At 49.6% G+C, this 16,629-nt stretch overlaps 7 protein-coding genes across 7 annotated transcripts; 3 read left to right on the top strand and 4 right to left on the bottom strand.

The window, feature by feature from the left end:
- Window positions 1–320: 320 nt before the first annotated feature.
- On the top strand, window positions 321–2,116 carry CC77DRAFT_1057494 (aldehyde dehydrogenase; the record flags this gene model as incomplete). The annotated part of the gene is made up of 6 exons (XM_018528021.1): window positions 321–378; window positions 431–885; window positions 938–1,154; window positions 1,220–1,366; window positions 1,427–1,905; window positions 1,973–2,116. The coding sequence occupies 6 exons, from the start codon at window positions 321–323 to the stop codon at window positions 2,114–2,116; spliced, it is 1,500 nt and encodes a 499-aa protein (XP_018389690.1).
- A 265-nt stretch (window positions 2,117–2,381) lies between these two features.
- CC77DRAFT_1016652 (WLM-domain-containing protein) lies at window positions 2,382–3,991 on the top strand. The gene has a single exon (XM_018524250.1). The coding sequence runs from the start codon at window positions 2,477–2,479 to the stop codon at window positions 3,857–3,859; it is 1,383 nt and encodes a 460-aa protein (XP_018389689.1). The 5' UTR covers window positions 2,382–2,476; the 3' UTR covers window positions 3,860–3,991.
- A 3,851-nt stretch (window positions 3,992–7,842) lies between these two features.
- On the top strand, window positions 7,843–10,089 carry CC77DRAFT_1016650 (SGT1-domain-containing protein). The gene has a single exon (XM_018524249.1). The coding sequence runs from the start codon at window positions 7,980–7,982 to the stop codon at window positions 9,912–9,914; it is 1,935 nt and encodes a 644-aa protein (XP_018389688.1). The 5' UTR covers window positions 7,843–7,979; the 3' UTR covers window positions 9,915–10,089.
- CC77DRAFT_1057490 (hypothetical protein) lies at window positions 10,085–10,759 on the bottom strand (the record flags this gene model as incomplete). The annotated part of the gene is made up of 1 exon (XM_018528020.1): window positions 10,085–10,759. One exon carries the CDS (start codon window positions 10,757–10,759, stop codon window positions 10,085–10,087), a length of 675 nt encoding a protein of 224 aa, XP_018389687.1.
- A 425-nt stretch (window positions 10,760–11,184) lies between these two features.
- On the bottom strand, window positions 11,185–11,824 carry CC77DRAFT_1057489 (hypothetical protein; the record flags this gene model as incomplete). The annotated part of the gene is made up of 2 exons (XM_018528019.1): window positions 11,185–11,436; window positions 11,501–11,824. 2 exons carry the CDS (start codon window positions 11,822–11,824, stop codon window positions 11,185–11,187), a joined length of 576 nt encoding a protein of 191 aa, XP_018389686.1.
- An 801-nt stretch (window positions 11,825–12,625) lies between these two features.
- Window positions 12,626–14,650, bottom strand: CC77DRAFT_1057488 (cytochrome P450; the record flags this gene model as incomplete). The annotated part of the gene is made up of 7 exons (XM_018528018.1): window positions 12,626–12,813; window positions 12,878–13,287; window positions 13,362–13,468; window positions 13,525–13,955; window positions 14,020–14,106; window positions 14,170–14,311; window positions 14,360–14,650. 7 exons carry the CDS (start codon window positions 14,648–14,650, stop codon window positions 12,626–12,628), a joined length of 1,656 nt encoding a protein of 551 aa, XP_018389685.1.
- A 386-nt stretch (window positions 14,651–15,036) lies between these two features.
- On the bottom strand, window positions 15,037–16,489 carry CC77DRAFT_509561 (hypothetical protein). The gene has a single exon (XM_018531971.1). The coding sequence runs from the start codon at window positions 16,420–16,422 to the stop codon at window positions 15,310–15,312; it is 1,113 nt and encodes a 370-aa protein (XP_018389684.1). The 5' UTR covers window positions 16,423–16,489; the 3' UTR covers window positions 15,037–15,309.
- Between the last annotated feature and the right edge of the window lie 140 nt (window positions 16,490–16,629).

Raw genomic sequence — 16,629 nt, 5'->3', positions numbered from 1 at the left:
TTCGTAGTTCAAATGTGCCGATCGAGACCCGCATGCTTTACATGTCGCCAGCAATGCGACTTGATCTAGGTCTTGTCTGCTTTAGGAAGTGCGATGGGCATTTTTCATCGGATCAGGATGATGGTCATGACGAGATCAAATTATGAGACAAACTTCCGCTCAGCCTCAGTGCGGGGTTGCCTTGATGGAGTCCTATTTGATGAGCGCAAGATATGAAAGACCTTAGATGTCCAACATTGTTCATATGACATATTTCCCATCATTGAATGCAATTTTCGTTACTGTTTAACACTCATTTTCTCATATCCACATATACCAATATGGCACAATCAATTGAGCTTACAGCCCCCAATGGCACGAAATGGACACAACCTACTGGTAGGCGTGAGCGAGCTCAAAGTCTAAGACATATGAGGTTGACATTCATTAGGCCTCTTCATCAATAACGAGTTTGTTCCTTCCAAATCTGGCTCCACGCTAGAAACGATAAACCCATATGATGAACTCGTTATCGCAAAGGTCTCCGCTGGTAGCGAAGACGACATAGATGCTGCAGTCACTGCAGCACGCACAGCGTTCAAGTCGTCAGCATGGCGGGATCTGTCTGCTGCCGAACGTGGCCAGCTGCTATGGAAGCTCGGTGACCTTTGTGAGAAGAACAGCCATATCCTTGCTACTATCGATGCCTGGGACAATGGCAAGCCCTACCAGCAAGCTTTGGACGAAGACGTAGCAGAGACTATCTCGGTATTCAGATATTACGCTGGATGGGCGGATAAGGTCTATGGACAGACGATTGAGACAAGCAACGCAAAGCTGGCGTATACGAAGCATGAGCCTCTTGGCGTGTGTGGACAGATCATACCGTGGAATTTCCCCGTCATGGTACGTATCTATCCAGCCTTCTGGAGCACCTCCGAAGCTGATAAACACTCAGATGGCTGCTTGGAAGCTCGGCCCAGCACTGGCTTGTGGTAATACTGTTGTGCTTAAGCCGGCAGAGCAGACACCTCTCAGTGCCCTGTTCCTTGCGAGTCTAATCAAAGAGGCTGGCTTTCCTTCAGGTGTAGTCAACATCGTCAACGGCTATGGCAAGGGCGCTGGTTCGCGGCTTTCTGAGCACCCACACGTCGACAAAATTGCCTTCACTGGAAGTAAGCAATGGACTTGTATGAACTGCATGTGAGACATGCACTGACTTGGTACCCGCACCTTTTAGGCACCATTACTGGCCGGAGTATCATGAGAGCTGCCGCCAATAACCTGAAGAACATTACTCTGGAGACCGGCGGCAAGAGTCCTCTTCTGGTATTCGACGACTGCGATCTCGACCAGGCTGTAAAGTGGTCGCACATGGGTATTATGGGTACGCCCTCTCAACTTCGAGACGTCTACTTGCTGTACAGGGACTGACCAAGTTACCCAGGTAACAGTGGCCAAGTTTGCACCGCGACGTCGCGTCTCTATGTTCAAGACACCATCTACGACAAGTTCCTCGAAGCTTTCAAGAAGCAGACCAAAGAGAACACAAAGATTGGGTCGCAGTTTGATGCTGACACCAACCATGGACCTCAGATCAGCAAAGTTGCTCAACAAAAGATCTTATCCTACGTCGATACAGCGAGATCGGATGGGGCAGAGCTCATCCATGGCGGCAAGCAAGACGGCATCCCAGAGAAGGGATACTTTGTTGAGCCGACCGTCTTCGCTAATTGTAGCAATGACATGAGGATTGTACGAGAAGAGATCTTCGGTCCATTTGTGGTCATCCAGAGCTTCAAGACAGAAGACGAAGCGGTTGAGAAGGCGAACGATACCGAGTTTGGTCTAGGAGCGGCTGTGTTCACCAAAGATATTATGAGGGGACACCGTGTTGCAGGTGCAATCGAGGCGGGTATGGTTTGGGTAAGTCATGCCCGCGAGATTCTAGACTCAATTTTTCTTGCTGGGACAGGCGCTAACAACGATACAGATCAACAGTTCTCAAGACTCGCATTTCGGTATCCCATTTGGTGGATACAAGCAGAGCGGTATTGGTAGGGAGCTCGGGGCGTACGCGTTATCTTCCTATACTCAGGTCAAGGCTGTACACGTCAATCTGGGGACTTTCTTGTAGGCCAATTTGTATCATGTTATTAACCTTGTACATACCAATCTGACATGACTTCATGTACGATGCCCTCAAGATGCAAGATACATCCCTCATATGTAAATCGAAGATATCACGAACATGGAGGTTGACAAGAGAGCCTGAGCCACAGCCTAAAAGTGTTGTAGATAATGACGCAACGTGTCTTAGGCGCGTCGCGTCGCTTAACGCCGCGCCCTGCTTATCTCCGCATAAGCAGCCGCCACGCAGTGTCGCCGCCCAGAGACAATCACTTCAACGCTTGAATCAGCACTTTCTCAACCAGTCCATACCTATATACCGGTCACTCTTCTAACGCGATTGGTCTCGCATGCGCAAAGCCCCACAATGGTCCTCGGGTTCGAACGCATCAACGAGCGCACCCAACGTCCAAACGCGCACATAAACTTCATCCGCACCCTCCCCGGCTCGACATCCTCCATAGCAGAGAACATACTCAACCGTGTTGCAGCAATATGCTACCCGTTCATGAAGTCGCACATGATTCTTGTCCAAGCTCTCGAGGAGTTTCCTTACAACACCGAGTTTGTTGGTCGCAACTTCAATGCCGGCGAGGTTATACAACTAGTCCTCCGAGACCGAAATGGAAGATGGTTGCCACAGAGGATGGTGGAGATGGTCATGGTGCACGAGCTTGCTCATTGCAAACAGATGAATCATTCAAAGGCTTTCTGGAAGGTCCGAGATGAGTATGCAGTGGAACTGAGGGCACTTTGGGCAAAAGGATACACTGGTGAGGGGCTATGGGGTAGGGGTATAAATTTGGACACGGGGGCCTTGCAAGCAGACGATGGTGAGGCAATGGACGTGCCTGAGCATCTGTGTGGTGGCACATATGGACGAAAGAGAAACAAAAGGAAGAGAGGTGGAAAGGAAAAGCCTGCACTGAGCTATGCAGAGAGGAAGCAACGGAGAATTCTTAAGAAATTCGGGGCCGGAGGACAAGCACTGGGAGCGGACGACGATACTAAAGTCAAGCTGGAAAAAGGTGTGCCGAAAAAGGGCAAGCCTAGGGTCGCCGGTAGCGCACGAGGACGTGATCTCAGAGCAGCGGCGGCGTTAGCACGCTTCGATCCGGTTAAGAAAGAGGACGTTACTATCAAGAAAGACGAACCTTCATCAGACAGTGAAACAGAAGACGAGTTTGTCGAAGGCGATCAAGACGGTGCAGCGTTGGACGTAGACGGGAAGAGCATGTTCGACGATAAAGGTCGCGCTCTCATCAAGATCTGCGAAGATGACAACGACAACGATGGCGATGCAAGAAGAGAAATGGATGAGATTCAAAAATTCGCGCCGCAGCCCAATTCTACGGCTAAGTCGACACCGGCCAGAGCCTCGAGCAAGCCACCAAGATCGCAATCGTTAAAGATGAAACCAGCACCAACGAATACCTCACGTTCGACTGCTGCTCCTGCTGCCTCAACGCCACCATTGGGTTCGAAACTCTCTCAATCTAAGATTCACAAATCTCAGCATGACCCTGTTATTCCTGCTTTACGACTTCGACCATCGCAAAGCTTTCCCTGTCCTGTGTGTTCCCTTGAAAACGACGCAGAGGCGCTGACTTGCGCTGTCTGTGCAAACGTACTGAAGGAAGACTTTGTTCCGAATCACTGGCGATGCAAGAGCGCTGCTTGCGAAGGAAGTCAGTACGTGAACGCTGGTGATGCAGGCGTTTGCGGCGTCTGTGCAACGCCGAAGAAATAAGGTGAGATCGGTGCAGCGATCAAGTACAAGAGTATTTATCGGTGACGGCAGCAATGGCGGAATGATTATGATACCCAATTCCTTTCAGTATTTCATTTCGCCTACAAAACGTAAGAGAGCATTTCAAGAAGATCGAGTTCCAATGTCATAACTTCATTCTGTGCAACAATCATACGCTAAACCGACAGTGATAATCACAACACCTGTTCCGTGGTGGTCGACACCAAGCTATGCATAGTAATAACAAAAACGCCTCTACCATCCCTGCTTTCGCAGACGTTGCCAGTCCTACCTCGCAATCCTCAAATGTGAACCCCCCACACTCTTTCTAGCGCTAGTTGGCACACCCACATTCCTTCCACTATTCCGCCTCATACTTTCTAGCTTGGCTTTTAACTGTTCATGAATTTTCCTGTTCTGCGCCCAGCCATCAGCTAGCTTTTGCATGCGGATCGCAGCGACAACAGCGATAATCGCAGACTTGAGCTTGGGTCGGCGGTCGTGCACTGTAACGTCGGGGGTAATACCCATCTGAGAGATGAGATTGAGATCCTCTTGATTACTGTGAGGTGTTAGTGGCTGTGTTGCAGAACGAGTCAAGTAGAAGAGTCGAGACATACCATTCGTTGTAAGTTTGAATCTGCATCAAGAAGAACTTCTTTTGGTACCCAAGGGCTTCACGGAACGCCTCTGCTCGCGAGCATCGTGCGCGGAGGAACTGGATTTGCTTAGCGAGACCGTTGATTTCCTTGATGTGGCGTTTTGTGAGGGTTTCCGCCTGTTCGTCGAGATCAATCGCATCCTGGTTGGCCTTTTGTTGGATCGCCTTCGATGACGCTTGTATGAGACGCAGCTGTGACTCTTTTTCGCGAAGATGTGACTGCAGGTCTTGTAGTTGACGTTCAAGAGCAGATTGCTGATTGCGCGTTGCCGACTTGGCTTCGGATAGGAGTTTGCGATGTTGAGCGTCCTTGTCGCGGATTCGTGATTCAAGATCGCGAATCTTGTTTTCAAGAGCAGCCTTCTGTTCTCGTTGTGCTGCACGGGACTCAGATTGCAAAGCTCCATTCTGGCTCTCCTTTTCACGTATCATAGACTCCAGAACGGTTATCTTCTCTTCAAGCGAGGCTTTCTCCTCGGCGACTTCGTCGGCGTCTTCTTGCAGAACTTCTATCTCGGCTTCGAAGTCGTCCTTCTCCCGGCGGGCGTTCTCCCTGAGCTCCTCCAGAGCTTCCAGGCGCTCTTCTGCTAGTCGTTGCAGAGCGTCAACTTGGCTCCTCTGTTCGTTTAACTCCTCGCGTATGTTCTCAAGCTCGTCATCACGCTTGCGTACTAGATCCTGCATGACGTCGATCTGGGTGTCGGGCTCGTCGGCGTGGCTCCTTAAGGCATCAAGCTCAGCTTCGCGGTCGGATATCGTTTGCCGTGCTGTATTCAGCTCTCGTGTTCTGTCACTAAGGTCATTCCTGAGTTGCTTAAGCTCTTGGAGTGTTGCCTCTTGCGCTTCAATCTTCTTTTGCAGACCGGCCATATCACGCTCACGGGCTTGCAATGTTGATTGCAAGCTGGACAGATCTCGAGACAGCGCATCCCGTTCGCGTGTGATCTTCTGAAGTGCTTCAATCTGTGTGTCCTTGCCAGACACAGCGGACCGCAGATTACGCATTTCGCTCTCGATATCTTTACGTTCCTGTCGAAGAGTGGCTACTAAGGTATCACGGTCGTTGTTGCCTCTGCGTAAGACTTCCACTTGCTCGTCTTTGCTCGACATCTTCGAGACCAGGTTGTCGCGCTCGCGACGAAGATTCGAAAGTTCGCGCGAGAGGTTGTCGCGTTCCCGTGTGGCGTTGTTGAGCGCCTGCACCTGAGCGTCTTTGCTGTTTAGATTTGAACGAAGGCCTGTCAGTTCTTGAGTCGCATCATCGCGCTCACGTCGTATCGTATTTAATCCATCTAGCTCGCGATCCTTCTGGTTGAGATCACGTCGGAGCTGTTGCAACTGTTGCTCGTATGCGGACGCCTCCCGTTGTAGACGTGCAATCTGCTGCATCGCATCTTGGTGTTGCTTGCGGAAGTCGTCTAGCTCATCGGCTCTTGATTCAGCGGCGTCGACTCTCGACTGCAATAATTCGATCTCAACGCCCTTTTCGCGAGTGATCTCAACCACCTTTTGTCTAGCATCATTGGCGGATTGTTGCGCTAATTGGACTTGGTTGTCCCCCTGAGATTCTGCAAGCTCCAGGCGTTCGCGTAGAGCGTCCATCTCAGCTTCCTTTTCGTTCTGAATAGTCTGAAGGCGCCGCTGCAGCTCCCGGAGTTCGGTATCCTTCTCACGCTCCATCGAACGTAAGCGCTCCTCAACCATGGCAATCTCACGACGCTTTTGCTCCTCTGCGGCTTCGAGGTCGTTTTCGGCTTCGTCAAGGCTTTCGTTCAACTCTCGTATTTCCTGATCCTTTTCGAGAGTAGCGGAATCAAGCTTGGATCTAAGGGCGTTGATCTCGGCCTCCTTTTCACGTTCGACTGCGCGAAGCTGCTCCTGGATATGCTCGATCTTCTCACTTTGGTCGGCCAGTTGACGGTCCTTTTCCGTAAAGTTATCTTCTTGTGACTGTTTGGCCGATTGCAACTGTGCTTCCAACTCAGCAATGCGTTCAGCCTGGTCCTTGAGTTGGCGGTCCTTCTCCTCGTCGTCAGCAGACTGTGAATTCTGCGCGTTCTTCAGCTGCTCCTCCAAGTCTCTCATCTGCTCCTCCTGCTCGTCTAGCAACTCGTCTCTTCTTGTGAGCTCCGCTTGTGTGTGCTCCAGGTCTGCTTTGACCTTATCCAACTCTTCATCGACACCCTTCTCTTCTTCCAGCTTCCTTTCAAGGCGCTCCACCTCGTCGGCACGTTCGTCGGCCAGCCTTCGAAGCTCATCCATCTCTTCGCGCATGCCCTCATCGACGTGCCGCCGTTTGACCTTTTCGACGTACTCCCGTAACTGCTGCTTGTATGTGTCTAGCTCTTTTTCGGCGGCTTTGAGGTCTTTCGAGTAGTTCTTTATATCGCGCGCCATTGTGACCTTCTCCGACTTAAGGTTGATGTTCTCTTCCATGGCCTGTCGGTTAAACTCAGGGCCCATCTTTTTCAGGTTCTCTTCGAGGAAATGGATTTTAAGCTTGAGTCCGAAGTTCTCCTTGTCGATCTGCTCCAGACGCTGCAATTGTGTTAGGATACTCCAGGTGAGTGAGGGCGGCTAAGCGGGGATATACGTACAGCCTCCTGCTCCCTCAAAGTAAGTACGTTGCCATTTCCGTTGTCCATCTCGCCCTCCGCCCGTCTCGGTAGCGCTGTAGGTGTACTCATAGTACTCGAGTTGGGGTCTGGCAGCTGCGTCCGGCCATCGACGGAATCTGCGAAGGAACTCGAATGTATGTCGAATGTGCTCGCCTCGGGCAGCGGGGTGTTGCTGACTTGGAAGCCTGGCTTCATCGCGGCGGGTGTTGTGAGCTTTCCGTCGAGTAGTCCGTTGACCTGGCGCGTCCGGTTCGCGGTTGCGCTCTTCAGCATGGGTGTGAACTCGTTTTTCGCGTTCAGCTGACGTCGGGCAACAAGCGGCTGTCGGGGTGTTCGGGCGCCGCTCATCTGTTTGAAGAGGTTGTCGCGGTCTGTCGGCGCATGGAACGTCTCTTCCATGCTGAACGAGGGCTCGTTGATCGTGAAGCGCGTCGTGTCGCCAACCTCTGTGCGAGGTGTGTCCGGTAGGTGCGCCATGATATGTAATGTACTCTAGCAACGCATGAGTGAGAGAAATAGAAAGGTCCTTTGGGGCGCACCTCAGTCGTGCGAGTGCCTCATGTTCCACCTCATGATAGTATGGATGTTGTTTGTTTGGGGACGCTCGGACCACGACAGGGATGCAGCCCGCCGCTAGCCCATGTAGGCAAGAAGCCGAAAAGCGTGTCTTCCCCGTATGTCACGTTACGTCGGCGCCGCCTACACCAGAAAACTCACTGTAGGTTTCGTCCTTTCCGCTTGAGGTAGATCTATATCACTCTTTGGACAACAGCCAGCGTACAGACCTAAGTTCTCGGGCCATCGGATCGAGACTACCTTCACAAACGCCTGGCCGAATGCAATGGACGGCCCTCAGGATGACCTCAAATGGTTTGGTGAAGGTTTCGATGGCTTTCCTAAGAAATTGCCCGATGATGTCGTGGAATACACGGTCTTCATCATCGACTCTAGGCTCTCGGACATCCAGACAAGGGAAAGATTACAAGCCTTCCAACGCGCCCTGACCGTCTTGGAAAAGAAGTTCCTGAAGGAGTACATATGGCAGCGTGATTCTCTTGCGCTTGACCTAGTCCGAGAAGAACATCAGTGGCTGTTAAAAGGACGATCTAATTACGGTGATAGCGTCGCAGACGAATGGCTTATAGTCTACTTCCTGCGTGAGTTAAGCAAAGAGTTCAAGGATGCATGGATCCGCATTTATGACAGCGATGGAGAGTTTCTTCTAATCGAGGCTGCCAACGCGCTACCAAAATGGTTGAACCCTGAGGTTGCTGAGAACAGAGTCTGGATTAATAGTCATCGCCTACTGATAATCCCATTGGGGAAGGAAGAAGACCCTGCCCCTTTGACGCAAGTGCAGGCTTTACAGATTATTGATGAGACACCAGCACGTCCACAGCAATACGGCAAAGTAGAGAAAGAAGCTTTTCATCGCTTAGCTGGATATCCTGCTGCGATATCTGAAAATCAGCACCATGCGACACTTCCACTGCCAAGAAAAGTCGCGCATATCTTGCATACCAATCCATCCTATATCGCACCAGTGGTCGAAGCCTTTTATCTTCGAGATCCCATCTCCATCCGGCTTATACAACCCGAAAAGTCCAAAATTCCTCTCACACTCCCGCCGGAAGATTTTGTCGACGTCAGCGTTCGCTTTACCAAAGTCCTTTATGCTCAGCTTCTAGGCCAGCACTGGGAGCCCCAGACGCCATGGGATACAGCATTAGAGCAGCTCGCTAAATCTGGTAAACCAATTGAGAAAGCAGAGATCGGGATCAAAATCGCAGCAGGCATGCAAATGCTCCTGTCACACTCCTTGTACGCCTCTCGTAAACCGACGCGCGAGATTGCGCTTCTTTTAGAAGATCTGGAGAATGGTGACGACACACTTCCTACTGACACCGAAATTGCTAGTTGGCCCAAACGTGAGGACGATGAGGCATGGCTCAATATTGACTTCTCGGAGTTTGAGAAAGAGCTGGAAGGTAAAGGAAGTGGCGCAAAAGGCGCGTTTGGCGATAAGAATGCGGAGGAGAATTTGAAAAAGATGGTTGCACGCTTCAACGACTTCCTGGCTGACAATGAAGCTGGTGCGGAGGGTGCCGATGGAGGTCTGGACCCCATGGATGTGGACAACGATTCGGACGCTGGTGACAGAGGATGGGAGGATCCTGAAGATAGTGACTCTACAGCTGAAAACGATACGAAGAGCAAAGGCAAAGGCAAAGCGAAGACCAGCAATGGCGAAGATGATGCCGGCACAGATGACGAGGAGGACGCAGAGGCTGACGCGGAGTACGCGGAATACGAGCAAGCTTTCGAAAAGTTTATGATGTTGCCCGCAGCTGAGAAAGCCATCCTCACTGATGAAGCTCGTGTGTTAGCTCTCGAACAAGACGCTGAGAAGGAAGAAGACGAGGAGATCCAAAAACTCACTGAGATGATGGAAGCTGAGCTCTTCAGCCACGGGGCACTGAACATCAACTCCAAGCCCGACCACAAACCAGGAACAGGGCTTCTATCTGATAGTAATGGGAAAGGCAAAGGAAAGCTCCAGGACGTTACTGAGGAGGATGAGGAGGATGAAGACGATGAACTCTTGGACGAAGACTACAACCTCGCCGATAACATGTTAAAGGCTTTCAAAGGCCAAGCTGGGATGGCAGGCCCGGCAGGCAACATGATGAAGGCGATGGGCGTGCAATTTCCGCGGGACGCTGATGATGAGATCAAGGGTGGTAGTAGCAAGAGTAAAGGGTTAGGCGGAGCCTAAGGCAATTATTGAGTAAGGGTGAAAGCGACGCTCCATGGTGGAGTCGAAACTCCGATCGGGAACAATAGCGTGAGCGTCTGTGATTTTGCGCCAATTATCTCAAGACCTACTTAGATTGCAGCCTGTATAAAATTACTTAGCCCAATGCCGGACCGTCGTCCTTGTCTACTTCATCCATCCATCCATCCATACTTTTGTCTGTTCACCGCCGATTCCAGTGTATCTATCTTTTCTTTCTTCTTGTAAGTAAGATCCTCCTTCCCCGTTTTATGCAGCTGTTCTTCAATCAATCTTCTATATATTGGTGAACTCTCAGCTACCAGCTTCCGTCTTCTTATCATAATCTCCGTCTGACTCTTCCCTTCGATACCCGCAAGTACCGCTATATCCTTATCATCATGCCCTTCTACATATAGATTTAAGATGGTTTCGTCTTCCTGGGGAGTAAAATCACGAAGCGGTTTGCGCCGCCGAAGGTCAAGAACGTCTTCGGGGACTTTCTTCGCTGCCCGGAGGGCTTGCCATCGAGATTGAATGGCTTTTTCCGGTATGTTGATCTCCTGGGCAATCTCATTGGGAGTCAGCCCACGGCGTCTGCCATCAATTATTGCGGAATCGAGTTCGGCAGTCCAGGATATGGAAGCGCTTTCGTCCCTCTGTCGGATAATTGAATAGCGGTGTTGTACAGATTGTATGGAACGGTTCAAACTGGTTGCTGCTTCTTTGTAAGTTTTCTCTTCTACTTTGATAAGGTAGAGGAGCCTATTTTCCTCATCATAGTTCCAGCGACGCAGCTCTTTAGGGGGTTTGAGTTCAGGTGATTGTCGGTATGATCTAGTGTCCATGGTAAGATACAAGATAGGTAGAATTATCTCGGTTGTTTTGTTGATTCCAGGATTTGTTAGTAGTTTGGCTCACCAAAGGCACGATAATGCCTGTATATATCTAGAGGCGAGAGTGGAATTCCATGGCATGTGACATTTCTGTAAGCGCTATCTACGCGGACGACGATTAAACCACAGGCTTTCACTATACTGCTACCACTATTACTCTTTAGCTCAAGCTACAGATAGAGCAAATGAATGGGAGGCAAAGAAAAGCCAGAGTAGAATAGCGGTGGCTCAGAATACGTCACCCTTCTTGAACATACTAGATTCTCAATACCCGTATCAGAGTCTTTGCATTCAGTTTCCCGTTCCATGATTACACTATGTCATGCCCACCAAAGCTCTACGTAAAGTCAACTTCCTACTGAAAGAACTCTACCCTCTCATGTCTCAAACACCATGAACTCCATCATAAACTTGTCCGCCTCTTTACCCGTTTCTTCCTCTTTCATTTTGATGTCTGACTCCACCCTTCCAAATACTATCATAAATCTCTCTAAGAGTTGTGCTTTCACTTTCTCTGCACCCAACTTCGTACCCCGTTTCAGCGTATACAAAAACTCTTGATATTGAAGGCCCTTTGCTACTTCACCACAAAGATAACGCATGAACTGCAACATACTACTGTGAACATCCTGCGAACACAGAGGTACGAAGTCAGTGTATGTCTCATGTGCGTCTCGTACAATCATGACTTACCCACCTCCCGTCGTCGTCATAAACAGCGGCCCCCCACTCCCCGATCTGTTCCTTAACAAGCGAATTCCACTCGTAGACGAGATATGGTCCAACATATGCGCGGTTCAAGAACCCGCATTGGAAGATCAGCTCGCTGGTTTGGGGATGTGGTAACTGAACTAGGACAAAGTAATGATCCCCATACTCGTAAGTAATGCCGACCTTATTGAGTTCGACAACGTCAGGATTGAAGTTGGAAAAGGTACCCCGAAAATATGCGGACAAACTGTGTGTCTGTTCGTTGTAGATTTTGGTAGATGATTGCAGAATGTTGAGTTTGGCCATGGTAGATTTGTTGACTATTGCTGCAGGAATGGCGCTGTGGACTAGTTTGTCTGATTGATCTTTGCCTTCACCATCCGACGAAGAACTAGAAAGTGCGGAAAAAACTGTAATCAAAATCGGAGGATATATATTTCGGCATAGATGGTGACAAGAATGGTCGATAAACTTGCTGTCGCGGTATGCGGTATTGCTAATATCGAAAGCCGAAAGCCTGTTAGAGGCTGGCGAGTCGCTATTCTCAGGTTTTGTCGTTCAAGAGAATTTTGTGTTTAGTCAGTCGCAATGGGAGGGAAAGGTCAGTTGACAATCACGATATTTAAGGTTATGCGAAAATTAGGCTCCCTTCTCTGAATAAAGGTTAAGTCAAGCGAGGAGATGTAACTGCGACAAAGGATACATTAGTTTGAATGACCTAACCTTCACTGGAGAACTACGCTATCCCCAGTCCTATTCCCCAGTACTCTAGTCCTGCTGCCTCTCTTCAACAGATTTTAATGCGAATGCTCGACACTCTTTTTCTCCGCCCTACATTGTAGGGAAAGCGGCAGATGCAGGTATACGAAGAGATGGGGAAACATGTTGAAGCATGCAGTGTTTATCGGGATGTACTGGTATACAGCAAGATTGCATGAAGGACAGATATAGTTAGAGGAAGCTACTGCCTTGAGACTAAAGATGGAACTGGTTGCAGATGACACCTGACCCGCTCAGCTCTGCAAACATATACCATTCCCAGAGCCACTGTCACCGAACGCCAGCACAAAGAAATAGTTGAAACCAAATGCTGAAGCAATGACCTTTCTAATCTTCATACCGTGGCTTGATTCTGACATCCAACTTTCCTACAGTCATCGTAAAGCAGTCTCGACTCTTGTTCTCGATAGTGCTTCCATTTTCACCATCCGCAAAGGTGATTTCGAATGATCGAACCAAATTAGCCGTAACACTACGCAACTCCATCATGGCCAGCTTCTGGCCGATGCAGTTGTCTAAATGTAGGTGTACAAAATCAGTGTATGTCTTAGATACAGTCTGTACAGGCATATCACTCACAAGGTCCAGTAAGGAAGGGTAGAAAAGCGCGTTTCTCAATAGTGGCACCGGGCCTCTCATCGGTCCATCGCTCAGGCATGAAGGAAAGAGGATCCATCCAGTAGCGTGGATCGCGTTGCAAACTATAGATAGGAATCCAGACGTTGACCTTGCCAGGTATGTACGTGCTGTCAGGTAGGGTGAGACCTTCGGGCGGCGTCTCACGCTGAGGGCCAGATGGAGTAGCAGGGTGGAGGCGTAAAGTCTCGTTGATAACCCCATCTAAATATGCACATTCCGCAACATCTTCGACGTCGAGATGCGCTTTCTCCGGTTTAACCGTATCAATAGCAGCGCGAAGTTTGGCTTGAACTGTGAGATTCTTGCACAACTCATACAACAGGTAAGATAGCGTCGCAGAGACAGTATCACTAATTCCCATGTTAGTATCGAGAAATGAATCAAGCTACGCGGAGGCCGTGAGAGGTCTACACAAGTCACTTACCTGCCAGCTATGATAAGAAGTCGTGAGTCAGCGTTCATTTCAGGGGTTATCTGGTCCTCATTCGGGTTTAACAAACAAGAGAAGACGTCTTTCTCTTTAGGAGTATTCTGTTATTTGTGAGTAGATACAACTGAGACAAAAGTGCTGATTTGGAGGCGCCTACCTTCTTTCGCTCTTCAAGAACTTTAGCGCTCCAGTCCATGTGCTCAAAGAGAGGCTGGGATCCAATTGGTGTTCGTGCGATGAGGCGCATAGCCCAACTAATATGTGCAAGAACACTCAATGGTGCCTGACTATCGTGCAACAGCTTAATGACATGAGCTTCTTCACCCGACTCCACCATGCCAAAGCTGCGGTTGAAGCCGATATCGCCCATTACATCAAAGCTGTAGAAGTTTACCCAGTTTGTAATTCGCACTGAGGGAAATGTGGCTTGCCCTTTGAGTCTCGATATGAGAGCAAGTGCATGCCGGTTCAAACGAGGCTCGTACTCGCGGAGGGCTTTAGCATTGAACGCACGGTCCCAGACCTTGCGCCTTTGTCGGTGTTCGTCCTTGTTCGTCGTGAAGTGAAGAGCCCGGCCTGCAACTTCCCCTGCAGATGTGGAGATACGAATTCAGTGTACGTCTCGCATGCATCTCGTACAGGCACCACTTACCTGTGGTTGAGTAAATAGTACTTTTGCTGCACTTGGAAGTGGGTCCATGGACCAAAGCAATTGCATCTGCACAGTAGATAGTGACCTCTACCAAGGTAGATATACGAAGTCAGTGTATGTTTCACATGAATTTGTACTTCCAAGACTCACCCCGAGGACCAGTTCTGATGACGTCCACTCCATAGTGTTTGTGTAAAGACTCAAGCCATTTGAAGTATTGAAAATTGGTAGAAAGAACACCAGCGATAATGCCGTACGACTTCGAGAATCGTGCAAAAAAAGGCCCAGGGATCTGAAAGTATTAACGAGAAAGACTTTGCTGATATTCTCATATGCTTACCTTTCGCAAGCGATGATACAGCCCTCTATGTAGCAGTATACTGACCACCAGGATAGCGAAATAGAGGGAAGCTGTCCTTGCTGCGAGCTGTATTGCAATGCTCACATTCCTGGTACTCGTAGCGGCTATATATTCGAAACATGCAACACTTCCAAAAAGGATGACCCAAATGCCGATGACTATATGGAAGGTGTTATCCCACTCGCCACGGTGAACAATATAATGGGTGATCAGTGCTATCAACGCGATGAGTGTCTTGTTTGACACAGGATCAACGAGGTTATATGCCATCATAGCCGTTGGAAAAGGGGAGGAAGAAGTGAGAGAGGCATTTGAACAGCGGGGAACTGGTTCAAACAATGAACGGCTGATCAGCGGAAGGCTGGACCCTGAAAGGCTGAACATTGGAAAAAGGCGTCCAAGCAGAATGCTGTACAAATGTGGACGTTAGCACAACGGTGACAGATCCGAGCAAGCAGTAATGTGAAACCGCGGAACCTATGACTTTATGGGTGACCATTGTCTTGCGGCGTGGTCGACACAGTAAGCAATCCCTCTGTGATGCCGTGCTTCCTATACATGTTGAAGCGCCGCCTACGAATCCTCAGCTTGCAGGGATGGCATCTCTGGAACAGGGAGACTAGCCAACAGCGTTGAACCATGTGGGACCGCTAACCTGATTGCAGGCGGCTTAGGGAATCCCTTGCACAAAGAGCAAAAGCTGCACCTTGTTTCTTTTCGGAACCCCAGATCGCCTTACTCCGATCGGACGCAGATCTTCCAGCCGCAAGATAGATCGCACGCTGTTCACTGTCAATACAGGCGTACACACTACCTGTGGGCGCTTCTGTTGTTGACAGCAACTAAATTCAACGGCTTTCCTTCAATTTGGGCTGCGGCGGTACAATCCACCCTCCTCGTTCGTGACTGGTTGATATACAACGATAAGGCTATAAACATCTGGAAGCCTCGAATATTTCTCGCACTTGTCGCCGCCACGCAGTCATCAACTCTTCTCCACTGGATTGAATATCATCACCAGCCGACCTGTGACTGTCCAAGTCCTTCTTAGATACCTCATAACTAATGGAGATGCCATCTTGTATGGCGACTCGATAGTGCAGTTGGTAATCAAGTCTGGATGCATCCGATGCGCCTGGCCGATCAGCTAGCGTGCTTCGAGTGTCTGCAAGCATTTGGCACCGCATATGAGAGATCGTGTCTGCCACTCTACAAAGCCGTGGTCGATCAAAAACCCAATGTATGTTGAGGTGTTCAAGACTTTCCACCTTCGTCAAAGGGTCAATCCAGGAAGCGATCCATGGTCGCGGTCCATCGGTCTTTTCTGCTTCCCAAGACAAACATTCTTTGACCAAAGAAGGAGCTACGTCATATCGTTGATGTAAACTGCTGATGCTAAGATGTAGCCGCCGCAAATCCATGCGCGAAGTGGATAGCAGAGTACAAAGATCCGTGAAGTGGTTGTAAGCGAATTGCAACACCAGCGAGTCTGTTGACCTGCGAAGCACAGGATAATGAGCTCCTATAGTGCCCCTCAAGTTGCTCGCCTCCACTAAAACAAGCTTGATTGACGAGATAAGCTTCAGGGATGTGGCAGGCCTGTCGCACAGGAACGCGAACGCAGTCGGGACGCTAAAGTCTGCTGTAAAGCTAAACAGATTTTTTCCGTAGAAGGACTTCCTAGCTTCGTGGTAAATTTGTCGGCATGTTTGCAACAGCCGAATTTCTATCCTGCGGCTGGACAGCATATCTGATGGCATTCCCAGTTGGTACGTCATCTGGATGTTCCTCAGCTCCCCTGAATCGTTCGCCGCGGAGGTCAGACCAATATCGAAGCGAGGTATGTACCAAATGCGGCGCGTAGCGCGTATGCGTCTCAACGGGTAGTTCTTGTCGAGCTGTCTACAAATCCCAGGGCTGCGGCTAGCTGCGACTTCCGATAGGACGGCTGCACATTGGACCGGAATAACATCGCGTACAAGGACATAATCATAGATAAGATCTCGGATCTCTCGTGGGAGTTCGAGGAGTCGCGAAGCCATGGTGTCACAAATTTGGGACCTTACGATGTAGCTATCGAGGATAAAGGCGCATAAAGTAGATTAGGAGAGAGGTGATGACGCCTGTCGTTCCAAGAAGCGTTAGATCAGTTGGCCCGACCTCGGACCCTTCTCAGTGTTGTTGGCTAGGCATTTCCCCGCCTTTCTCTCCCTCCGAGTAAAACGACCGAAAGTGTGTATTTCACACAT

The sequence above is a fragment of the Alternaria alternata genome (genome assembly GCF_001642055.1).
Source record: "Alternaria alternata strain SRC1lrK2f unplaced genomic scaffold CC77scaffold_3, whole genome shotgun sequence".
In the NCBI taxonomy this organism is placed as follows: domain Eukaryota; kingdom Fungi; phylum Ascomycota; class Dothideomycetes; order Pleosporales; family Pleosporaceae; genus Alternaria; species Alternaria alternata.
This window is presented reverse-complemented; position numbering and strand designations above follow the sequence as displayed.

Excerpts from the sequence above, each read along its gene's own strand:
- CC77DRAFT_1016652 (XM_018524250.1), top strand. The coding sequence starts at position 2,477 with ATGGTCCTCGGGTTCGAACGCATCAACGAGCGCACCCAACGTCCAAAC.
- CC77DRAFT_1016650 (XM_018524249.1), top strand. The coding sequence starts at position 7,980 with ATGGACGGCCCTCAGGATGACCTCAAATGGTTTGGTGAAGGTTTCGAT.
- CC77DRAFT_509561 (XM_018531971.1), bottom strand. The coding sequence starts at position 16,422 with ATGGCTTCGCGACTCCTCGAACTCCCACGAGAGATCCGAGATCTTATC.